The 23,473-nt window shown below is 49.3% G+C and overlaps 12 protein-coding genes across 12 annotated transcripts; 6 read left to right on the top strand and 6 right to left on the bottom strand.

The window, feature by feature from the left end:
* Nucleotides 1-1,104: 1,104 nt before the first annotated feature.
* Nucleotides 1,105-1,759, top strand: Aspvir_007352 (v-SNARE protein VTI1; the record flags this gene model as incomplete). The annotated part of the gene is made up of 2 exons (XM_043270534.1): nt 1,105-1,284; nt 1,349-1,759. The coding sequence occupies 2 exons, from the start codon at nt 1,105-1,107 to the stop codon at nt 1,757-1,759; spliced, it is 591 nt and encodes a 196-aa protein (XP_043126469.1).
* Nucleotides 1,760-2,178: 419 nt separating this feature from the next.
* Nucleotides 2,179-3,117, bottom strand: Aspvir_007353 (DSC3 family protein; the record flags this gene model as incomplete). The annotated part of the gene is made up of 1 exon (XM_043270535.1): nt 2,179-3,117. The coding sequence occupies one exon, from the start codon at nt 3,115-3,117 to the stop codon at nt 2,179-2,181; it is 939 nt and encodes a 312-aa protein (XP_043126470.1).
* Nucleotides 3,118-3,784: 667 nt separating this feature from the next.
* Nucleotides 3,785-4,586, bottom strand: isa1 (Fe-binding Fe/S cluster assembly protein ISA1; the record flags this gene model as incomplete). Its single annotated transcript, XM_043270536.1, has 2 exons — nt 3,785-3,822; nt 3,887-4,586. The coding sequence occupies 2 exons, from the start codon at nt 4,584-4,586 to the stop codon at nt 3,785-3,787; spliced, it is 738 nt and encodes a 245-aa protein (XP_043126471.1).
* An 877-nt stretch (nt 4,587-5,463) lies between these two features.
* On the top strand, nt 5,464-7,861 carry Aspvir_007355 (ARMH3 family protein; the record flags this gene model as incomplete). The annotated part of the gene is made up of 8 exons (XM_043270537.1): nt 5,464-5,544; nt 5,596-5,718; nt 5,777-5,857; nt 5,909-6,062; nt 6,119-6,231; nt 6,301-6,635; nt 6,695-7,105; nt 7,174-7,861. The coding sequence occupies 8 exons, from the start codon at nt 5,464-5,466 to the stop codon at nt 7,859-7,861; spliced, it is 1,986 nt and encodes a 661-aa protein (XP_043126472.1).
* Nucleotides 7,862-8,269: 408 nt separating this feature from the next.
* Nucleotides 8,270-9,645, bottom strand: Aspvir_007356 (MRG family protein; the record flags this gene model as incomplete). Its single annotated transcript, XM_043270538.1, has 4 exons — nt 8,270-8,481; nt 8,538-8,922; nt 9,034-9,265; nt 9,482-9,645. The coding sequence occupies 4 exons, from the start codon at nt 9,643-9,645 to the stop codon at nt 8,270-8,272; spliced, it is 993 nt and encodes a 330-aa protein (XP_043126473.1).
* A 945-nt stretch (nt 9,646-10,590) lies between these two features.
* On the top strand, nt 10,591-11,187 carry Aspvir_007357 (Cnl2/NKP2 family protein; the record flags this gene model as incomplete). The annotated part of the gene is made up of 1 exon (XM_043270539.1): nt 10,591-11,187. One exon carries the CDS (start codon nt 10,591-10,593, stop codon nt 11,185-11,187), a length of 597 nt encoding a protein of 198 aa, XP_043126474.1.
* A 478-nt stretch (nt 11,188-11,665) lies between these two features.
* Aspvir_007358 (uncharacterized protein) lies at nt 11,666-12,265 on the bottom strand (the record flags this gene model as incomplete). The annotated part of the gene is made up of 1 exon (XM_043270540.1): nt 11,666-12,265. The coding sequence occupies one exon, from the start codon at nt 12,263-12,265 to the stop codon at nt 11,666-11,668; it is 600 nt and encodes a 199-aa protein (XP_043126475.1).
* Nucleotides 12,266-13,363: 1,098 nt separating this feature from the next.
* On the top strand, nt 13,364-13,855 carry Aspvir_007359 (Ctf8 family protein; the record flags this gene model as incomplete). The annotated part of the gene is made up of 1 exon (XM_043270541.1): nt 13,364-13,855. One exon carries the CDS (start codon nt 13,364-13,366, stop codon nt 13,853-13,855), a length of 492 nt encoding a protein of 163 aa, XP_043126476.1.
* Nucleotides 13,856-14,591: 736 nt separating this feature from the next.
* Aspvir_007360 (4-hydroxyphenylpyruvate dioxygenase family protein) lies at nt 14,592-15,932 on the top strand (the record flags this gene model as incomplete). The annotated part of the gene is made up of 3 exons (XM_043270542.1): nt 14,592-15,256; nt 15,320-15,484; nt 15,548-15,932. The coding sequence occupies 3 exons, from the start codon at nt 14,592-14,594 to the stop codon at nt 15,930-15,932; spliced, it is 1,215 nt and encodes a 404-aa protein (XP_043126477.1).
* A 1,293-nt stretch (nt 15,933-17,225) lies between these two features.
* On the top strand, nt 17,226-17,595 carry Aspvir_007361 (Dabb family protein; the record flags this gene model as incomplete). Its single annotated transcript, XM_043270543.1, has 2 exons — nt 17,226-17,327; nt 17,383-17,595. The coding sequence occupies 2 exons, from the start codon at nt 17,226-17,228 to the stop codon at nt 17,593-17,595; spliced, it is 315 nt and encodes a 104-aa protein (XP_043126478.1).
* A 630-nt stretch (nt 17,596-18,225) lies between these two features.
* Nucleotides 18,226-21,021, bottom strand: Aspvir_007362 (putative GTPase activating protein (Gyp5); the record flags this gene model as incomplete). The annotated part of the gene is made up of 4 exons (XM_043270544.1): nt 18,226-18,288; nt 18,344-19,285; nt 19,352-20,920; nt 20,986-21,021. 4 exons carry the CDS (start codon nt 21,019-21,021, stop codon nt 18,226-18,228), a joined length of 2,610 nt encoding a protein of 869 aa, XP_043126479.1.
* Nucleotides 21,022-21,904: 883 nt separating this feature from the next.
* Aspvir_007363 (Rab geranylgeranyltransferase BET4) lies at nt 21,905-23,205 on the bottom strand (the record flags this gene model as incomplete). Its single annotated transcript, XM_043270545.1, has 4 exons — nt 21,905-22,290; nt 22,346-22,934; nt 23,022-23,132; nt 23,197-23,205. The coding sequence occupies 4 exons, from the start codon at nt 23,203-23,205 to the stop codon at nt 21,905-21,907; spliced, it is 1,095 nt and encodes a 364-aa protein (XP_043126480.1).
* Nucleotides 23,206-23,473: the final 268 nt, after the last annotated feature.

Consider the following 23,473-nt stretch of genomic DNA (forward strand, 5'->3'; position numbering starts at 1 on the left):
TCATTGCATCGCGGGCGAAAACAGAAGTGCTCGCCCCAGCGAATAAAGGCAAGATGTTAATGACTGTGGACTCTAAGACTGGAAGGGCTTGCTTCATCACAAAGCCGCAGAAAAGCGATTCAGCCCGTACTAGGGCCTGGACAATGTGTGCACTCAGATGCTACCTAAGAGAGAGCGTTAAAGCCTCGGATACCGATTTCTTACCCATTGCCAGGATCATCCACGCGCCCCGTTTCTCTTTCGGGCGAAAGGCCATCGCAGATGAGAGCGAAAATCCAGCCATACGCAGATTAAATCTGGAGACGTTGATATTGATGATAACAGCCGACAGGTTTATGAGAGGCGGTTAGGTTAGCCTCCGTTTTCATTCCCAGCAAGTTTTAAGTGTGACCACATCAGATGACAGCAACTTGAGACTCAACCAATGATTACCAATGAACGTGAAGGTCCTAGAGTGATCTTGAATATTATGTCAAAAGCTATCAGCAGTGACAAATTCAGAAGTGGACAATGAGTCAACTAGATTTAAGGTGTAAATGTGACAAAGATATAGAGGTAGATACTCTAGGGAAATGCTATGCCGTTCATCTACGGGAAATGGAAACAAAGGTATGATTGAATTATAAGAGTCCATATTAGTTTGCCTTCTGAGTAGCAGTAGTAAGTGAAGAGAAGATAACTATAATTGTTCTATTTACCTCTTACTTCATCCTCGGCCGGTTGTCACGTGTTCGTGGATGGCTGGAATGAGGTTGATCGCCGAACAATGAACGATCGTCATTGCAGTTGCCATCGTCCAGCCTCTTCTTTCTTTTTCGTCGTCGTTGATTCGGTTCTACAAGTTGTTGATTTACCCTATATCAATTTCTGTAGGCTGTCAGCTGCAAATCAAGTGACAACTTCAACCAAAATTCAAAACGTTTCCGCCTGGGAGACAAGCCCGGCCGTTAGGGAGACCCGCCACGAAGATAAGGTGGGAGAGATCCATCACAGTCCGCTTATCAACGACACCTGTTCGCCCGTCGCGCCGAGATCGTTTCAGTCATACTCTTCTCGCATTTTTCTGCCTTTAGATTTGTGTTCTGTCAACGATTCACGAAGACAATGTCGAACCCGCTAGATACCGATGCCGGCTCTGAGCTGTTCAGCAGTTATGAGACGGAGCTGAAGCTGGTACAGGCCGATCTGAACCAGAAGCTGGACCAGATAGCGGAATCAAGTGGTGAGCAACGGAAATCAGCAATAACACAGGCTGAACGAGCGTTGGATGAGGCCAATGAGTTGGTTCGTCGCGCTTCCTGGACTCCCGCCTCTACATCTTGTCTAACATCTCGTTGAATACGTGCAGCTAGATCAAATGCGCATGGAGAAACAGAACATCCCCTCAGCAGCACGGTCAAAAGTCAACATTCGTTTTCGCAACTATGCCACCGACGTTGACGAAGCCAAGCGGAAGCTCAAATCGCTCTCCGACGATCGCAGGGCGCTCTTTGGCGACCGCTACACGGACGAACCACAAGATGAGCATCTGGAGCAGAGGCAGCAGCTTCTTTCCGGCACCGAACGTTTGGAACGGAGCTCTGCCCGTCTACAGGAGAGCCAGCGGATTGCACTCGAAACGGAGGATATCGGCCGTAATACATTAGCCGACCTCTACCAGCAACGGCAGACCATCGAGCATGCGCGAACGGGGCTGCAGCAGAGTGAGGGTTATGTAGATACGAGCATCAAGACTCTAAGGGGCATGGCCCGTAGGTAATGACTCTCCTTGGAATCCACGCCTTGTGATCTCAAGTTGCTGATCTCGAACTTTTCCCTTCTCACAGGATGGCTACGAATCGGATAATCACGATCGCGATTATTACCGTGTTGGTCCTTTTGATTTTTGCTGTGATTTATAGCAAGTTCCATTAGCGTCGGGTTCTGGACAGGCGTAGATACGATTTCCTCTTCCATATTATCCTCTCATGACTTATTCGTGTCTGTTTGCGCAGGCACTCCTACATGAATTGTTGTATGATAGCATCCGCCCAGCATTAATACTCGTCAAACATATTACTACTATAGCCAGTGGTCACTCAATCGGTCGCTTGGTGCGTTCCTTCAGCATAAGGGTATCATTCGTAGCAAACAAAACAGCACCGCAAGAAAGTCGGCTTCTAGCCTAAAGTAGGCCATCTAATTCATAATGCGCATAGCGCCAAATGCAACATTGATGACGACGCCCACAAAGACCGCCAATCCCTTCCGCCAACTCCATACACCCTCCTCCCTCCTCAACCACATGGCACAGCCCACAGGCCAGAAGAACCCCATCACCGCGCCCCAAAGCATGTCGTCCATGGCACCTCGGGAGCCAGCCCCAAAGCCGCCATCATCATCCGCAAAGGAAATGCCTTCACCTCCACCTCCCATGCCCGCTGCCATCGCGGATGATCCCTCATCCATCCACCGGTCTTCGAGCTCGCGCAGCTCTGCTCCAGTCGGCATGGTATCCGGCGTCCGCGATACAGACTGGATCGCCATAAACTGCGATCGGAGCGCCGACACCTCGGAAGGTGTGAAGCCCGCCGATAACAGCCGATCAAAGCCGCGGGGGGCCGACGTAGTGGACGGCGGAGGTTGCTGCTGTTGCTGCTGCTTTTGTCTCCCTGTATAAGCCTCATCCGTCTGCTCTTGCTGAAGTGTGGTAGCTATTGCCGCCTCAGCCGCTAGATCGGCGTCCGATAGAACAATATCGCCTATTGAGCAATGAATGTAGAGCCGGGACTGCTCCCGGACGGGTGCTTTGCCCTTCCCCTTGGCAGTGGTAGCATCGTCTTGTGTGACGGGAGTTCTAGAAGGCGAAGGTGGGAGCTTTAATGAGACACTGAGTGGGGTGGCATCTTCCAGACCACGACCAGCGTAGATCAAACGGAGGCGATGTGATGAGAGGTTCAGTGGAAGGTGCGTGCGGATCAATTGCTTCAAGCCGGCAGCCGTGGTAATATCAGGGTTCTGGATGTCAAGAGGGAGGTCGGGAATCGAGGCAGAGAAACGGACAGTCAGGAGAAGAGGCCCATCTGCAGAATCCCCGTCCCACGTAGGATCTGGGGTTAGAAATGCGGGGGAAGTCATCTTCACTCTTGGGTATTTAGAAGTCAGAGCGCCGACCGATTAAATGCCAGCCTAGCAAGACTGAAGAAACATCCTGGTTACGGTCTGCCATCCATCGTTCGCGTTGCTTCATCGCATAGTCAGTAACTGCTTACTGCCAAACAGAGACGGATTGAAATGACGACCACCAGCAGATTTCCGCTTTCCGAACACTCACGTGATATACAGATATCCGCTTGGGGGGAAAAATAACAATAAAAGCCAGGAGACAGGAGACAATAATCATAATATATAGTTTCATTATAATACTTAAGGTATATGTACAGTCTGTTTGAAGTTCGACAGGTCCCTGTAACCTCTGCCCATATGTATCTCGAGCGTCAAACCGGAAAACTGCTCCGCGGAAGAAGACTACATCCCATGCCTGATGGGAAAAGAGCAGGAGCAGCAAATCGGAGCTGCGGACTAGGTCCATAAGAAAGCCCCAGTCTTTCCTTCTCAATGCTGTCCTTGCAGAGCACAATCAACCTTGTGTTGCCGGCGCATGTAACACCAGAAAAGAAAGCCGTAAGACCAGGGATCAGGTGTACGTAAATATCGTGAGCAAGCCGCAATAACGCCGTTAAATGCACCTCAATGAAACCCCAGTTAACCCAATAGCAAAAGCGAACATTTCAGAAACGATGTTCTAGACCATGAAGGATTCGCCGCACCCGCATTGCTCCTCTGTCGCTTCAACGTTAGACAAACTGTATCGTGGTAAATATGTATACGAATGATGGGGACTTACTAATATTGGGATTTCGGAAGACAAACTTCCGGCTCAGCTTGTCCTCTTGCCAATCCATTTCGCTACCAATTATGCTGAACAGAGCCTTGCTGTCGATTAAAACTTTCACTCCGTCTTGCTCAACAACTTCATCGAAAGCTGCAGGCTTTTCAACGTATTCAAGATGGTAGGCGAGCCCAGAACATCCCCGGTTCTTCACACCCACCCGAATAAATTTGGGGTCTGGCTGTGACAGGAGCTTACGGAGTTGCTCAACCGCGAGCGGCGTCAACTTCATGGCCGCCTTTCTTGCCCGTAATTTTCTTCGGGGCTTTTCCGCGTGTGTCGAGCTTGTGGTGGGCGCGGTTGTAGCAGGTTTCGACTTCTGAGCTTCCCCTTCTCGCAGGCTCACATTCGAATAGTCTCCCCTCTGTTCTTGTTTTTGCATCGTCGTGTCAGGAGTTGGTGGAAATTCTGCTGCGATAGATGTGTCTGGGGTGCCGGCGTTTCGGGACGGAGGAGGGAAAACAGACGGTAAGGTATGGGGTCGGTAGGCAGTAGCGGTCTGCATATCACGCTTCGATGACCGGTATGTATTTCCAAACGAGGAGAAACTCCTGAGCGCTTGCGCGCATTGTGTATTGAATGGTCTGCTCGCGCTTCTCAACATCGTGGCGGATGATGTCACCGAAGGGTGCACAGTAACCCTGTAGAACGACATGGTAGAATCAAATCTATGTGTATAAAGGAGAAGACTGCGGTCTATAATAATAAGAAATAGGAGGTAGATCCTTTTGTATCTGCGATGGACTTGCTGGTTTCAGGGAGAGAAATTGTTTTCAAATATAGAGAAATGGGTACTTTGGGAGATGATTCTGTTTTGTAGGCGGAGGCGGAACAGAGTCGGCGGTTCGGCAAAGAGTTGAAGGGCAAAGAGTCAACCAGCCAATCAGCGTTGAGGTGTTTCTACGCATCCCGCCCTGAAATGTCATTGAGACTTCACTCTGCAGGTGGCGCCACTTCAAATCATGTGATGGAGGTCGAGTCTCTTAGTAGCACTTCAATGTTGAGATCAAGGGTAAATTGGCTATTTCATGAGGTTTGTTATCAACTGATCTACATCATTGTTTAGTTTGGGATTTCCTATCTACCCATTAATATTTCCCTACTATCTGAACATCCTTAAAACAACTGAGGTTATACAAATCCCAAGGATGTCGTTTTTTTGACAGCATTGATATTTCAAAATTCATGGAAGTAGAGTCACCCATGCTTTCATATTAACAGGTATGGAGTAGATAAAGCATCTGATATTCAAAGGCTGGATTATCGTTGACTCTCCTCAATAAGAAACTCAATGAAATGTGGCTTATTGCTGACAACGCAATTGCTGATGTGGCTAGTGCGTTCTGGCCCAAAGAGGCAGAAATGGCTGGAGACCACTATTATTATGCCTCGACACTTGTACTTATGATACATTGGATATTCATATATTCGGAATCTTTCTATCATCATTTGTATTGCAGTTCCTAACTTGTGCTGATTCCCCAGTATTGCTGCAATGGTTCTACGCTCTTTGGAGTGTCGTGTATAACATCATGGAATCCCCCTTAACGCAGCAAAGTAGACCAGAGACTTTCAAGCCTAAAATTGTGCAACTATATGAAAATCTCTTTCAAGTATGTCATGTACAATTCCTCTGCATCTCATGCTAATTATTTTACCTATAGACTTCAGATTTTACAGAACCATCCGAAGGTTTCTGGCGAGAGTTCTTTTTGTTGCCGCCTGATCGAGCCCAGCTTGCATTAATTCTAGATAGGCTCGGTCCAGAAGATACTCTTCACTTGCAGGTATTTCATCAACCCTATGAAACTTTCAACCTGATATTGCTTACTGACACTCTACCAGGCTCAAACTCAGCAGCTATTTGCACGTGCAATAAAGGAGGCCAACTCTAGAGTTAGCCCAGTAAACGCTTATGCATTAGAGGTGAGCTGTCTGGTCGGGAAGTTACACTGCAAGCTCTAATGCCTTAGCCAGACCTTGACAGTGTTCTTAGCATGTGTGCTGAAGAAGAAGTATACCAATCCCAGCTCTGATGTTATCACTGTCCTTGCCGGGCTTGATGAGGTCGACCATGTCATCTCGAACCTTGTCGCCGTTCTAGATGGTATTATTCGCAATGGGAGCAGCTGTGAGTACCCAATCCTGCCTAAGTTGACCGAATTACGGCCGCTAATGAGTCTGCAGTTGATATTCGGATTAAAGCGATCCGGGTAGCTATTGCTCTTACCAGTGGCGCATATAAGACGAGTCTCGTCTCCTACTTTACCCATAGGGATCTGTTCCCCTCCCTCATGAAGGTATGGCCGTGCTAAGCCGTAGTTGCTCTGGCTGCTGGATTCGAGAGTTTCTGCTGACACACCCCGAAGTTTGTGCACGAATCTGATACCCCTATTCAAATATTTGAGCCGTTCCTCCTTCTCGGACTATTAGCGAACTACAACAAGTTCGAGTTTCAAAACCCATATCAATTGCGCCTCGACGATTTTGTCAATGAGTCGAGCATTCAAAAGATCGTTAAAGGTGTCGGTCTTTCGTGCGCCGCCCTGAGGAACGGCTATATTGCTGTACAGGACGATGCACCTGAGGGCTGGACACTCAGCAGCACCCTGGTCTTCCTTGGACTCGGAAGACTTGCTCCAGGCACGAGGAATAAGCCACAGGCGCTAACGGCGGAGGAAGCGAAGGAGATGTTTGCAGCTCTGTAAGATCGCGTTGGGTACTCCTCTGTTTACATTTTCCCAGTTGGCTAACAGGAATCAGGCCGGCTCAGGAAGCAGCCATTCTTCTAGCAACTTATGACTTTGCAAATGCAAATAAGCTCTTTGGGTATCACCTCATTAACTCCGTGTCAGAGAAAGAGAGCGAGGAATCTCCATTTGCCAGCTTTCTCTCTGTTACGAGCTACCTGTTGCAGCACGCTTACAGATCCCCTCGGGTTGCACACTACGCGGAGCTCAACCTCTTCACTCTTCGCATACTTTCTGAAGACTCATCCTTGTGTAAACAGCTTTGCAATGACGGTGAGAAAAGGAAAGTGCGCCTTTGCCGGCAAAGGCAGCCGTATCTCCCGCTCGTCACCGGGGACAGGGTTCTCGCAACTGTTATCTTCGACATTATGATTGATACAATTTCGCATAACCTCCGGCGGCGCCTTGATGCCAACATCTACAGGTAAATTCTCCGCTTTCTTCATTTTATCGAACAGAACGCTTGGGACTAATTTCCACCCGTCATTCAAGTCATTCAATCGCCATCCTTCTTCGGCTCCTAACCTACCTATCAATGAACAAAATCCGTTTGACATACCACTGGTCGGAGCTCTGGAGGGCTCTGCTCTCCCTGATGCGGTTCCTTACTACGTACGCGTCGGACCTGTCAAATTCTCCCAACATCGCCACTCTCACCACCTCCCTCGTAGACCTGGTGGCATTCTGCGTCTCCGCAGGGGACACCTTTCTCCCAGACCCGGCATCTTACGACGACTTGTTCTACAAACTCGTCGAAACAGGTCCCATCATCACCCGATTTCGCGACGTCTACTCCCTCAAGCTCCCAACTCCGTCCGCCTCGAAGATTCCCGACCCCACAACAGTCGCCAGCAAGGACATCCATGTCGCCGCCATCGACACCCTGATCTCCGTCTCGACCCACTTCTACACTTTGCTTTTTAACCCAGACAGGAACCTCGACGCGAGCTTGAATCCCGGTGGTGAAGCTGCGAATCCTGTACCCATCCCCGCTAACCGGAAGAAGAATCTTTCGCCCCGGGAAGTTCACAGAATCATCAAACAGGGCTACGACACGTTGAGTATTCAGCCGCCCGAGGGGTTGAGTGCGTGGACGAGATGGCGTGAGGCGGACTGGAAGACGGAATTGAAGCGGGTGGCCAGATGCGCCGTGGAGGATGCCCGGCAATTGGTTGCGTAGAAATTCCTCTGTTCAACCTCAGCGCAAGAGCATGCTTGCGGTGCCCCGAAAGAGGCCTACATCGTTGTAAATTACCGTTGTGTTGGTTGTTCATCTTTGAACTGTATCAGCCTGTATAGCTATAGGACCAGAATCGATGAATGAGAACTGGGTCCTGACTTGTACGCCTAGGACGCCAGAATGCATATTGTGATGAAGCAGTGTCTTCTCGAGAATTCGTGATGAAATCTGGCCAATTCTAGATCTAATAATACAAGTTCAAACATGGTAAACCATGTTGCGCATAGCTGATGCTAGCCCGAGCAGCACAATAACCAAAACACACCGCAAAGAAAGGTCGACGACAAGCGCATGTCATCCGTATACGAAGAAAATATCTCAGCGACGACCCCAGCCACCCCATCATGCTCAGACGAGCCGCGTCGTGGCAGCTACAGCTGCCGAACTGGGGTTACCCCTTGACTTTTCCACGTACTCATTTGTTGCAGTCATGTACCTCGTGGCGAAATACTTGTCAGAGTTCTTGCTGAGCCAGAGCGTGAATTTTGATAACTCTTCCCGGAGTCTGTTGGTGGACTGGAGATCCATGTTTGTCTGCGCAATGAGCTCCGGCATAGTTGCTGGACGAATAAATAAGTAAGTGGACTTCTGAAAAACAAACGATCGAAAAGCATACCAAAGAGTCTTGTTAGATGTTCGGCCCCGTAGATATCGAGGGGGCCCTTCTCAGAATATTCACCGGATCCCGCCTCCCATTTCTTGCGGAGGGCTTTGTACTGCTCGCGCTCGAATCGGTAGAGCAGAATCTTGTCAAGGGCTTTGTCGAAGTACTCCTTGATACCCATGATGACTTCTTCGAGGACATCCAGATCAGCCGAGCTCGTACGCTTGGGCTTCTCTTCCGCGATAAAATCTTCCAAGATCTGGTTGACTGATGCTTTGGCCGGCAAAGCAACAACCTGTTGATTTTTCGTCACATTTTCCCAGTCATCTACGAGGAGGGATTTCAAATTGTCCGGCATTACAATCCTCACGGATGGCCGTGTATAGAAATGTTCTTCCTGTAGCCATATCGTGAATATCGTGTGGACAAAGCAACGAGACTTGCAGTATCCCTCAAGGACACAGCGGACACGTCCCAGCAATCTGCACTGTGGAAGGGCTTTGCTTACCTTTTCAATTTCATTGTCTCTGGCCCTCTTGGTTGCGCGACCAGGAACTGATGTCTGTCGCTCCTCGCTGTCCCGGGCGGAGCCGCGATCGGAGCCTGCTTTTCTCTTCAACGTAGTCTTTGTGCTCTTCTGGCGAAAAGCAGCCTCTGCCTCACGACGCAGCGTAGTAGCGAGCTCCCTATTCTCATCCGTAAATTTCCGGAGCCGATCTTGAGGCACCCAGTCGTCCCATCTGCGTGGATCAAGTCAGCTGCAGCCATTCAACGTATCAAGTCTCGCGATTTGAGAGTTCCATGAATATACTCAAACAGGTGCATTAGCACCTTGATTGAGACAGAGGTGGCTCAAGGCATGTGGTAAGGTGGAGAATCTCAAGTCAACAGAGCAGCATGGGCGTAGGAGTCCCGCCACCCGCAACATAAGAAAGCGAACATAGGATCGTACTTACGTGTTCTTCCACCCCTTGTAGTGAACTAGGTACTCGAACGGACTTTTCTTGTCCTCAGCATCGGTGTGCCTAACATCGAGGATCTTTGCCTCGTATAGAATCTCATGATGAAAGCAAAGGACTCTTTCGTCTTTTTGGTAAGTAGATTGGCTTGCTGGCGCCATTTTGAATGTGGCGAGATAGATGAGGTATAATCAATAAGTTGTCTGCTCCGGAAGAAGCAGAGGAAGAGGACTTGGTAGTATTGCTCTAGCCACCAACACGGGCTTCCCAGAAGAATGAGAATGATGAGACACCAAGGAGGATGTTGCTGGCAATGCAGCCTAAATACGGCTTTGAGTCCGCAGAAGCACGTGCAACACAACCAGGGATATCAGCAAATAATGGCCGCAGTAATTGTGTCAATGAGAGGCGGACGAAGACAATAGACTTGATCTTTGTAGAAGAATGATTGGAATCACAATACAAAGATATCAGTGTCGTATATCAAATAGTTCCCCGCGTTAGACGCGAAGGTTTCAATGTCCACGGAAGCCAGATGTAGAAAGCCGAACACCTCCTCCGGAGACGCGACAGGGTCAGGTCAAGCAAGTATTCGATTGATGACCGCTATGAAGAAGGTAGATGCTTCTGACCGATTCGTGGTTGAGGTCTCGATGACAGTTTGAAGGAGGACAGAGAGGCGTCGGGGTGGAAGGTAAGAATGAAGCGGAACGGACTTTTTAGAGTTGCACGCGTCCACCTTTCTGTCCGGCGTTCTTTTTCTCTTGAACAACCATGCTTTAAGGTAATTGTTGATTGTTGCACAATAGTCAGCAACCTTTTTTGTGAATTCACCATAAGTTTTCATCTCCTTGGATCTCTGTACTTATCTACCAAGCGTTATTCAAATTTCCTCATCAATCTGAAGACGCGTCTTGGCTTCATCATCCCTATTCGCCAAGCGTCCTATTCTGCTGGAGTGAGAGACCAACACAAAAGACAGGAATATAATTGTCGAGGACCAGCAAAACAGACCATACGAGTCTGAATATATTTCCCGCCCTAAACACAGAAAGGAAGGAAGAGAAGCCTCATTGACACTATTATTGGTCTCCCATCACTTCAGTATGGCACCGTCTGAGGCATCCATTCTGAGCAATTTTCTGCTTTCGCCTGCTTCATTGCCGACCATCATTTCGTTGCAACAATTTACTGAACTTTTTCCGAAGAAATTGCGGGCTCATCCGCATATCAGAGTGCTTTACCGGGAGCTCCAACAATTGCGAGAGCAAGACATGGACACCGTCAATGAGAATATTGACAAGGAAGTCCGCCAAGGAGAGACCCAAAAAGCCGAACTTCGAAAAGCAATCATGAAGACCGGCGTCGACGGCATGGAGGAGAACGACTGCCGGGAGATGGACATGGATGTCCAGCTCTTTGGTCAGGGGATTAATGCTGCTTCCAGTGACTACCACTCCATTTCCAGCCTTTTGTCCGCAATGGAGACCGCATGCTCAAATATCGAGCATGAGATTTCGCAGGTGGACCAAGATGCAACAACTGTGTTGTCCGGACTCAGCGCCACAGTTGGCGAGCTGAGTGATTTGCGTTACGGCAAAATGCAAGGGCCTGCAGGGTCATCTGGGGAAGAGATGGTAAAGGAGGCTATAGATGGTCTCGAGCATCTCGAGCAAGTCTGCTATCGTAAGATATCGCAGTGAATGCTGCTGCGAGCATTCACTTTCTATAACGGAACGCTCCATCCCTTCTCCCGCCGTAGTAACTCCTGGAGATACTAAATTTTCGAAGACCGCAGCATGCCAAACATCTCACAAACTACGCGATGGGCTAAACGTATTGTCGCCGTCCGGAGTCTACCGGTATACCTTGGACGATTCCGGTGTTCTCCTGAGGATGACCTTCGCACATCATCCACAGTAGGTTCTCAATACAGTCTTGCGCCCCTTTCGTTCGGGGAACAGATCGACACTCAGATGTTAAACGGCCTTTCTACGTCAAGTAGTCCGACATCTGATCAAGAAAAGAGAAAATCTTTCACAGTCAACGAGGTGCACTCAAGTTTCACGACCACCTTAATACACAGAGAAGTCAAAGAGAATCATGCGCTCGCCGCATCCACGTATCTCGTCCTCATAAAAACTGCTGCGTTCCAGAATCGTCCGTCCAGTCAGGGCCGGTCTAGAATTCATCAATATTGATCTCCTCGAGCAAGGCCCGACCGACGAAGAAAGCCATCTCATCTTCGATATCTGGCGCGCCCGCGATGTGTCCTAGACAGGGCGTTCCAAAAGTATCGAATGGGTACGGCGTTATTGGGGCTCTTTTTCTCCAATTGACGGTCTCGTTGCCTGGTACCCTAGGTAGAGGGGGGAAACGGGAATATCCAGACATACTTCTCATGGGACCGTCGCTCGTGAGCTCGTCGCTGCATGGCCAGGGAGCGACAGGCCGTTCAAGATGGAAGCTCGTAGGAGGCAGCCATATCGTCTCCATTGCCAGCACGGAAGATCGAGTGTCTTTGAACGTCTTGCCGGCGAATGGCTGAATTGAGGTTTTCGCCTGGCTGACTCGTTTTGAGGCTCTAAGTGTGCGGCGTCGAGATTCTGCCTCTTGGGTTCTTTGATTGATGAACACCCGATGTTCAAGCCATTCGCAGTAGGCTTCAGGGACATTTGGCGACTCGGGCGCGGTAAACAGAGAGTCTTTCGAAATTCTCACGAATCTGTCACATTCCTTGATTATGTCTGAGATCCATGTCTTGGAAGAAGTGTACGACATGTTTGCAATTGTATGTGTCTGACCAGCGTGGCCTTCGTCCTTATTCGATTGTTAGCCTACCTGATGTCAGTCACATGGCAGGGTTTTCGTCGTACTTCCTTAGGAATGTCTAACAGCTTGATACTGGGGTACTCCGAACTAAGATTGCTCGCCTCTGATAAGGAAAGGTCAGTTATATCCTGGTGCGGAGATACGGAACGTGCCTGGACTCTTTTGGCAGTCTCAGCTTGTTCGACAGAGAAGGAATCAAGACGATCGACAGATACAGACCTCTCATTTCTCTTGAACTTGCATATGAGTCTCGGTCGATCGCATTGCAGAGAACCGTTTTCCTCCTGTACAAGGCGCAGAAGATCTGGATGCCAAATATGTTTGTGTTGTCGGTGTAGAAAAGCACCTGAGAAAGCCGATATGGGCAAGACGCAGAAGGAGCGTCATAGAAGATTCTGTTTTATAGACACCCTAACAATCAATACCTTGTACAGCGCTAGTGAAGTCCGTGAATGTGTTGGTCCATCATCCGTCACTGGTCACGCTAGTCATGGAAATTTGAAGATATGTCTAGCAGGCACTTAGTGTTCATTCACGTCACAGCTTATGATTTATAATATGCCCTCGCTAGTAGCTCTATATGGCAGTTACAGGATCGTCTCTATATATACGTTTTTAAGAAATAATAAGCTAAGGAGTGGCAGGCCTGATGTACTTCATCAGCTTGAGCCATGTGCAGCACTTACTCCAGTTCTTTCTCTGATGAAATCTGGAAACCATAAATTCCGGTGCTTGTATCAGTGTCCATTGGTCAAACAGCTAACGGGGAAATAAGATATCTTAACTTTCGAAAACGTAATAGACCGGCCTTGTGCAGTGATAGAGGACAGTATATAATATTGTGCTGGATATTATATCTGCTTATCGATAAGCGATAAGACCGTTGATTCTGAGCAACGCGCTAATCCCTCTCCCCAAGTCTACAAGACCTACACGTCATTTGCCTATTGTATATTGTGTCAAAGCCTAAAAGCCAAATCATTCCCAGGAAATTGTTCAGGCTTGAATATAATCCCCAAGAACCACCAGAAAACCTCTCAAGCCAAAATGCCGTCGATACCCCTCCATCCTCACGCGTCGAGCTCTCCCCTTCACACCCAAAACCCACTCCCCCAAATCCTACAGACGCCCTCGGGTCTGGCAATCCTCGAACTACAAGGCACAATTAACCTCCCATCCCTCGACGATCAGGGCGCGGTCCCTCGCCCCGCCGACGCCAAAGATCCCGACGCTGCCATAACCGCGTTCGAGACACCGATTGGCAAACTCATGTTCCCTGACTACTCGCCGCAAACCACGTCACCGGACGACACGAAATGGATGAAGCGAGTCTATCTATATGTCGGCCGGTACCAGCGGATGACGGGGGAAGTGAAGAAACTGGCGCAGCCACTCGCGTTGGTGCAGAAGCGTAAGAAGCGTCCCGACGACGACGACGACAGGACCGCCGAGTCCGAGGGCGAGGAATTGGAGATTGTGGAGATCATCAAGTACAAGCTGTTGTTCAAGAATCGGCCGGAGCCAGTCAATGATAGTTGATGGGTGTGCTGGAGTGGTGCAAATGTGAATGTGATACAGAGCCAGTGTTCGAGAGCTACGAAGGACACTGGTTTTGTCCCAAGAGAACCGAGAAGCGTTGGGACATCTTGACGCTATGGCCTACAAAATGGCCCTAGAGATTTAGGGGCTTCGATACGGAGGCGCGGATGTTGCGGGTGTCTTACTCGAGACCGAGAGCAGGTGATATAGAGTCTCACTCGCTTCTGCCTCCTGGTATTGAGGCATTACCGGCTCACAACGGCCAGTGTCAGCAATGAGAAGGCCAATTTGCTCCAAAAAGAACAATCTCGTCTCTAATTCAACCAAGAGAGTGGAAGTTTGTCCTACAGAAGCTGATCAATATACCGTGACATTAATTGTACCCATGGTAGCAATGAATAAATCTGACCTAGGATGGATTCTCCGGGTCTCAGTCATACATACAACGTCAGGGCTAAAATGAGACCTCCAAAACCATTGAAAAAGCGTCGCACTATTAAGCTTGAGCCAAGTCTGGTTGGCTGGCTGGTTGCAGGGATTACGGAACACTGAAAGTCTATTAACAATTTGTGACGAAGTGCCGGGACCGGGTCGGTGAAGTGATAGCTAGATACTGTAATAATAACACCTCTACTGCTCATAATGATTACGAGAAGATGCAAAAGCTTCACCCCTGCATTCTCTTTCCCTGTGCTACTCCTGAGGCAGATAAATTCACTCCCCCCATGTCAAAACCATGACAGTCTCAAATAAGGTCGAGGAGAACATCTTCGCTTCCAATCTAGGCCCGGAATATGTGGGATTTGACCACATTACGTGGTATGTGGGCAATGCGAAACAGGCAGCTTCTTACTACGTGACGCGGATGGGATTCAAGCAGATCGCTTATCGCGGTCCCGGAACTGGCTCTAGAAGCGTCGTATCGCACGTCGTCTCCAACGGCCAAGCTATCTTCGTTCTCACTTCTCCCATCCGTTCCTTGTCAGGAACAGGCGAATATGATGATGATGTTACCGAGGCAGATCGGAGATTGTTGGAGGGAATCCACAGTCATCTGAACAAGCACGGCGACGGTGTAAAGGATGTTGCGTTCCGGATAGAGGGCGATATCAAAGCTGTCTGGAAAAGAGCAGTAGATCACGGAGCTGCTCCAGTTGCAGCCCCGACAACCTTGAAGGATGACCAGCATGGTTCAATCACCCTGGCCACGATCGGTACCTATGAGGATACGGTGCATTCGCTGATCAATCGTCACCACTACTCCGGCCCCTTCCTACCAGGCTATGAAGCCGTAACAGACGACGATCCCATCAATCGGTTGCTGCCATCGATTGACTTCATTGAGATAGATCATTGCGTTGGCAATCAGCCGTGGAACGGTGTCGATCCAATTGTCAAGTAGTACGTATAGCTGCTGTTCCGCGCTGTCTTGAGGGTGAAGGTTGCTAACTGTCGTCATTTCAGCTACGAGGACTGCCTTAACTTCCATCGGTACTGGACTGTAGATGACTTAAACATGTGTGGCGAATATTCCGCCATGCGGTCGATCGTCGTCGCCTCGCCCAACGAAGTGATTAAGATGCCCATGAATGAGCCGGCTCAGGGTAAAAAGAAGTCACAGATCGAGGAGTAGGTCACTGCTGCACCGCCTGACAAAACAGTATACAGGTGATCGAGCTGACCAACTGACAGGTTCGTGAACTACTACAACGGCGCTGGTGTCCAACACATTGCTTTCCGAACAAAGGACATCGTCACAGCCGTCACTCGACTCAGAGAAAGAGGTGTATCCTTCCTCGAAGTTCCCAGCGCATACTACTCGGACCTGCGTCAGCGACTGTCACACACCGGACTGACACTCGAGGAGGATATTGCCGTTCTAGAAAAGCTTCATATTCTGGTGGACTTTGACGAGAAGGGATACTTGCTTCAGATCTTTTCCAAACATGTGCTCGACCGGCCCACGGTATTCATCGAAGTCATCCAGCGCAACAATTTTGACGGCTTTGGTGCTGGAAATTTCAAGAGTCTGTTCGAGGCTTTTGAACGCGAGCAAGCACGAAGGGGTAACCTTTAGACTAATTCCTTGATATCGGGCGGCCCAGGTCGGCTCTGTAGACCAGACTAGCTTAGATCAACATCCGCCGTCACGGCTAGAGACTGAATTAATGGATAGTCCACTCCATCGTTGATCTGAATATTTCCGAGCCATCGATCGTTGTTAGAATCCGCGGCTAAATCATCTCACTCTCCTTTACTCTCCTTACCGTTGTCAATATCCACCTGATTTTCTTGCGGATCGCTCGCTTGGTCGTATCAAAGGATGTAATAATCGCTTCCGAGACCATGAAGTCGTGCGTTAATATGAAACTGTGGAGTGCAGGCATGGTATGCCTTCTCCATCTGCGAAGCTGAAGGATCAAAGACCTCATTTGATCAAAGGACCAGCTCGAGCCTCTCAGAGCTCCAACCGCTCGCATCTAACCGGCATACCTCCATATCTGGCGGTCACAAGCATCCCTTCATCATTGAGCAGTGTCACCATTCCAATGGCTGTAAAGAGCACTTCACAGCAGATACCCTCTATTCCGCAGTTCCTTCACTGCATAGTGTCTGATAAGTCGGAGACCGCGCACGTGTGTTTCTTCACCATCTCACTACTCTGAATTGAAAACCAAGTCCGACTACCTTCGAAGTCAGGAACGATGACCAATATGCTTATGAAGGCTGAGCGGAAGAAGAGCGAGTGCACCACTTGTGGTAACCCATTTAGCCGAAGCTCATCAGATAACGGGGCGGAATATGGCGCTCGCAACGGAGGATTTCCGCGCTTCCTCTCATCAGCGCAACAGTCTACTCAAAAGCGTCCAACTATGAACATACAAATCAAATGTGCGAAATGGGATACGACGACGGACGACACTTTTCGTAGTGTTCAACATCCCAGGACTGTATGGTTTTAGACAGGTATTGCAGAGTGCTTTCAGTGGCTGTTGAACCGAGGGTAGATACTAGGTACTCCAAGCATCCGTCGGAAGAGCTCACTCGTCGGCAGTCGGGCCTGTACTACACAGTACCATGCACAATAATCGGATCAATCCCAAAAAGCATGTAGATAGAGACACCAAGAAACTATCATAGCCATTACTAGGAAACCCGAAAGTCAACACATACCCCACATCGCGGGGATCCCCCAGGCCCATATAAATACCCGGCGATATCCATCCGATTGCGGAAGTGAGTAGCTCGAGCCTACTTGAAAATCAGCCTCCCCTCCTCTCTATTTCCATCTCAAGTACGTTACTTTACCTTGACAGATCCGACCTTCTGTTGGATACGCCGCCGAAATTACACGCCCCGAGTCTCGAAAATGGCCCCCATCGAACGCATCACTCTTTTCAACGTCCCCAAGGCGGAAGACCGTGACCGCGTCTTGGAGCAGTACAAGGTCCTTGCGAAAACTGCTGTGAAGGTTTGTTTCTTCGGGCTCTGAAGTTGGATGGGTATTGACGCCAGCCTGTGAACAGGATGGGAAACCGTATATTCTCAGCGCGGCGGCTGGCGAGTCGTTCCCGGATCCTCGCAACAAGGGGTTCAATATCTCTGTGAAGACGACCTTTGCCTCGATGGAGGACATGAAGTACTATGATAACGAGTGTGAGGCGCACAAGGCGCTGAAGGCTGTGGCGGGGCCGGTGAAGGAAGATGTTCTCACGACTTATTTCGAGAGCATTCTGTGATTAACTTAATCTTGTTTAGTTCTCTTGAAGACTTATGGTGATATGATTACGGGAATAGAGGACCGGTCATGCTTGTAAAGAAAATCTAGGCTGAATGCCGAGTTCATGCACGTATTTGGATAATCTCTATTCGATGATATACATGGCATACGTCAAGTATGCTCTTTGCCATAATCGCAAATCCAGAACTTTCCGGTCACGGACCTGGCAATAGTATCCAGTCAACATGAGGAAGATTACTGGTTCAGCATAAATGCGGCAAACTGAGACCCAGTAATTGCAATTGTGTCCCTCGCAAGCGGCATCGCATTACTCGTCAAAGCTGTCGAGGACAGGTGTTTGTAGTCTTCCCTTCCCAGTAACCACAGGCCGAGGGGAACGCAAGACGTGCGGAGGTCACAATGAAACAACATTTTCTACACTTCGACATCCATCAAATTGCACAGTGGAGCTCCCGTAGACATGCAGTATAAGCTGGTCATGGCCGGCGGATAGGCGTCATAAATGTATATGAGAAACTGCCAGTGCACAATGGCTCCGTATGACTAGCGGTTTGGCAGAAATCGAGTTCGGAAGAATGCTGAACGTGGTAGACGACGCGGAATCGGATTGCATAACACATCCGCAAGTCTAATCAAGAGCTTTGCGAAGATCACTCCATTTCTGTTTGAGGTTCTCATAATTTTCGTGTATCTGCAGCAAAACGTTAGATTGGGACAGATCATCTCAACAATCGCTGAATGCTTACCTCAGCCCATTGCATCTTCGCCTCCACGAGCTCCCTCTCCATCTCTGCCATCTGCTCTGACAACGATCGATTTTCATTTTGAACTTCCATGTTGCGCTTCATTATCCGGTCCATTTCTGTGCGAAGCTTCTCCTCAACCTCTGCGGGCTGCTTGTCCACAACAATCTTCAACTCGCTAACCTGAAGTTTCAGAGCATCATTGATGTCGGTGAGCTCCTCATTTTCCACCTTGACGTGCACGAGTTCTGAAGCAAGCTGTACATGCTCTTTATCAGATGCCTCGGCTTGCTCTTCTAGGAGGCGTATCCGAGCACTTTGGTTGGCCACGGTGTTCCTGAGCCCTTCCAGTTCAGCTTCACGCTCTCGCTCCGTCCGCACTTTTTCTTCCCACTCCGCAGTGTAGGCGCTAATCGTTCCGGGGGCCAGATTAATCGCACAAGCGTCCTGCACCATAATATCGGCCCTATAGACCTCCTTGTCCGCTGCGCCAGAGCTGCCGAAGAACCCCGACTCAAGAATCGAAGATGGTGAAGGCTGCTTGTCAATGTAGACATCGAACAGGCGTTCTTTCAGGAAAGAAGTCAGCGGCGTCATGTCCTTCATTGTCAGTAGGGTCTCAGCATTGCGGCGCATGATAGCAATTGCAAACTTGAGAATGGTGCTCTCAAGACCTTCTTCGAATATCAAGTCATAGATTCGGAGAACAAGTTGTAGCGGGAAACGGTAGGCGAAAAGGGTCAAAAACCATTGAGTGGCATAAAGTTGGGGATGAACACCTCGCCGGCGAAGGTGACAGTAGAGGGCTGGCTCCCAGTCCTCCAGCAGACGTTCGAAGACGTACAAATTGCGATGGAGACCAGGCATGTCATGAATAAACATCTCTCGGAGGCCATACTTGTTCATCAGCTTCACTAGTAACGTGAAGGCCTCGGCCTCATCCATCTACGGGGACTTGTAGTTAGACAATACGATTCTCCCACTGAGTGCAAGTTAGGGTGGAGTCCTTACGTTGAACAGGAGTGGCATGACAATAAAGTTCATCCCCTGCGCATATCCCACGGCCTCATCGTAGAGAGCGTAGCCTTTACATAGACCAAACAGGCCTTCTTGGTTTCCTTGTGAGACAAAGTACCGAGAATAGCTGGTGCGTGCACCAAGATCGCGCCGAATAGCCTTCTCCAGCTTTTGGAGCGCCACGGCATCTTCCTTGGCTTTCTTTTTGCGAGCTATCTCGTTAGCCGCCTGCTCTTTAGCCAGCTTCTCAGGATCAATCTCCTGGGAGGGGCTCGGAGAAGATCCGTGGTTCGAGTGCGCGGTTGAGTTCTCTGATCGCACAGACGCGCGAGACGAAGCTAGGGACTCCGGTTCCCCTGTACCGTTTGTGTATTGATTTTCTTTATCCGTGCCGCGAGCAACTAGATCTCTGTAGACCTCTTCCAGCTCCGGATTCCTGCTGTCAGCCAGAATCTGCCAGATGACACCTCGAATGGTCTGGGGGATTCCTCGCTTGATGGCCGCATTAATCTCTTCTGAATTCGGCCCTTTGAGTGCCTGCGGACCATGGTTTACAAGTTGCTGCCACAGCTCCCAATCGACAGGTGCAGACGCATCGGTGGCAGAGGCAGATAACCCCGAGACCGTTCCCGGAGGCAGATTGGGATTGACTGTAGGTGGAATAGTGGGTGGCGATGCAAGAGGCGGAGCAGAGGCATGTTCTTCTTCTTCGGGTATACTGGGAGGACTTCCAGCAGAATGACTGATGCTTGCCCGTCCTGACGCGACACTTGCTCCGTCGTTCTCCGAAACCAGTCCTTCATCCCGCATCCTTAGTAACTTGAATTGGTCCTTTAGGCTGCTGCGCCTTGGTCTCCTGGCCGCTGAACCATCCAAATCTTCTCCGTCATGCCTGGTCAACTCGGAATTGCTCGAGAGAGTAGAGACGGAGGCGGCCGTGTTCCGCCGACTAGTTTGTGGTGGAGGCGACTTGACCTCGCGACTCGCCGTTGAGCTTCGGGAAAGCCAGGCGAATGGGCCGGTGAGTTTTCGGGTTATGGGCGGCGCTGGAGCTGGGGCCGCTGGGGCCGGGGTCTTGTTCACGGGAGGTGATCCCCACGAGTTGGAAGGGAGGCTGCCAGATAGTCCCTGGAGGGGCAAGGTTTGAGCGGAGGATGCTGAATTTCGGGAAGGTACAGGGGGAACATCGGACATGGGCTCCTGGCCCAAGTCGTGATTCTGCAGGGTAACGTCATCTAAATTGTTACTGGCAAGATTCACCTCGTCAAGAGAAGTCGTCGATAGTCGGTGGGCCGTCAACAAGGGCGATTTTGGTTTGGTCCTGCGAGGCGTTTCATCCGTACCGGACTGCCTTTCTGACCTGGCATCTTCCGTGTCTTCATCCTTCTTATCTTCGTTCTGAAAAACAGGTGGGAGAGATGGCGCTTCGGTGAACTGAGGTGTTGCACCTGTTCCGCTCGGAGGGCTGTCTGTGAGAGAGCGTGTAGATGAGCTCTGAGGAATCGAGACGGTGAGGTTCGGGTTGCTGGTAGTCTGTACTTCAGAGGCGTCATCGAATGAGTCCTTATCAACATCATTGTCAGTCAATATTTCCCAAGTAGGAACAAATGCCGGGAAAGACAACTCACCCCGTTGTACTCGGCACTGTTTCGTCCGGAAGACATGGTGCACTCGACCGCCTGGAGCCAGCTATGCGGACGATTTCGATCTTAGAGAAAGCTCTTTAATGATTTCTAAAATATTCTTGATTATTAAATAAGAGGTGCCGGGAGATCAGGGCAACAAAAGTCCATGATAGGGGAGGGAAGGGGGAGGCGAGCAGTGGGCGGAGGTGCGATAAGTCCGAAAGGGAGCGGAGGTTGGATGGTCAGAACTCAGAATGGATACAAAGCCACCAGGCAATTCTTGGGTTGGTAAAGGGGGAAAAGAGGGAAACAATTAAGACAAGTAGAAGGTCAAACCCAACTTCAAGGAATCCAATGTCTTGATGGATGACTACCTATCTACTTACTCTTGGGTTCCTTGGAGTTGGAGTTGGATATCTCTCCGCTCAATAATGGATCTAAGGTACCGTTATTTTGATGGGAGAGCCAAGACTGTTTCTGGCTAGTACCTTGGTGATTCGATTGGCAGGTCTCGACCTAGTCTATCTAGTTCTACGGTTGGGAGAGGCCGAGTTGCTGGCCCGCAGACTACAGTTTCAGGTACGAGTTGTCATGTTCTTATTTTTAAGCTCTCATCATTATTACTCAACTGACTTTGATGGTCGTCTACGTGACTTCGTCAATCTACAATCTGTTCGATAGAGGATGTGGATAACGGCTGCTGTGACCACTGAGACGCTCCCATCGTGTAACTGAAACGCTGTTGCCACTTGTTATTCTGAAACTGGTCCGATGTTAATTTCGAGATGAATGTCACCCGCTCCACACTCGACCGGCGGAACTTCAAGAGACAATAACGTACAAGGTAGATAAATAATCCAGATTATGCGGTTGAGAGTCATCATGAAATCGTCGTGGAATTTCCACCACATAAACAAATCGTTCATACATCAGCACAGAGCGACTTCTCAAAATCTAGCCATCGTCCACATCGTAGCGGATCCAACTTCTTTAGTTCGGAAAGCCAGCTTAAAATGTTCTCCTTGTCGGCACTGGACATAGTCCCTTCCACTTTCCTTGCCAAAACAGTACAGTCGATCAGCGCCTGGTATATGTATTTGCAATCCTCTGCCCCATCAAGCATGTCTTGAATTTCGTCGATCTCCTTGCGCAAATATTCTAAACGTTCATCATTACTGAGATTTGGCGCCATCGTCTGATCTGATAGTGAAGGATCAAAAGTACACATCAGGTTCTGGTGATAGAACCACAGTGACTGATCGTAAGGGTCGCACAGAGCACGGTGGATGAGATCCAGTTCTGCTATCCCTGTCAGCATCGTTCCAGTAGCAGACACCTATTCAGATCGAATTGGAGAACTGACCATCATCGAGAATCTTCTTGCGTGTCTCGTCACTGGCCGACTGCTCGCTCAGCAGTCGCTGGATGAGCTTCGTGCGATAGTGCCAGGCAGAGAAATTGGACAAATTCGTGCCTATCATCTTCTTCGCGTACTCAAATTCCTCCTGTGCCATGCTTCGCACTTCCTGGTCTTCTGGTGCAAGATTTTCCAGTGACTCTATGACGAATCGTCTATAGCCCCAGCCGTGGAAGTTTCTGCTATCCAAGCTGAGCATCTTACCCACAAGGGCAAGCTCTTCTTGCCAGAATTTCCGAGCAACAGCTCGGGGAAGAAGACGCTTGGCTTCATCAAGAAGCCACATGCGATAATTCCATATCCAGTAGCACTTGGGAAATTTCCGGAGGAGGGGTATCAGGAATTGCAGATCGTTTTTGATCAGCGCTGCTATTTGTCCTGTTACGGCTTCCTCTGGGTCGTTTGATGATGCCAAATTGAACTCATGTTGCAGAACCCTCCGTCGGTAGTTCCATACAGTGTAGTATTCTGGGTTGCTGCTCAGTAATTCAGAGATCTTTTGCAGAGTTTCAGGTGTATAATCATGTCCAGCGATCTGGCAAGCTTCATCAGTCTTTTGCCGTTTATTAAGAGGTAGGGATGAAGATAAACAGGAAATACGAGCAGGAGAATCAAATCCTACCTTGTCACGAACAAGCCGGTCAAGCGCTTGATAATTTTGAATTTTGCGAAGTTCCTGTTGGAGGGCCTCTTCGGATCGCTCTCCCAACGAGCTGTAGCGGGGAATTCCATGCTACGGAACCAAAAGTTAGTCCAAGTGTGTACATATTACATTTGGTCAGATCGTTGAAATATACACCAGCCATATTGAAGTAATAGTCACATCAGCATATGCAGGTCGTTCCCGACTTTTCCTGCAAGACAGTTTCTTCCGGGATTGACAAGTGTGGTGAAGCAGGACTCGGAGTAACGCTTGCCTAACAGAAGCTGCCTTCCAGATTCAGAAAGGTCACGTGTTGTGCACTCATACAAAGACAACCAACGCAACCAACCACATACACTGCCTATACTTTCTTGCGTCTGACAATGTCGGGCCTGTTATGATCCAACAATGTGCTGGTCATCAATAGCTTT

This window comes from Aspergillus viridinutans (genome assembly GCF_018404265.1).
Source record: "Aspergillus viridinutans IFM 47045 DNA, scaffold_5, whole genome shotgun sequence".
Lineage (NCBI taxonomy): Eukaryota > Fungi > Ascomycota > Eurotiomycetes > Eurotiales > Aspergillaceae > Aspergillus > Aspergillus viridinutans.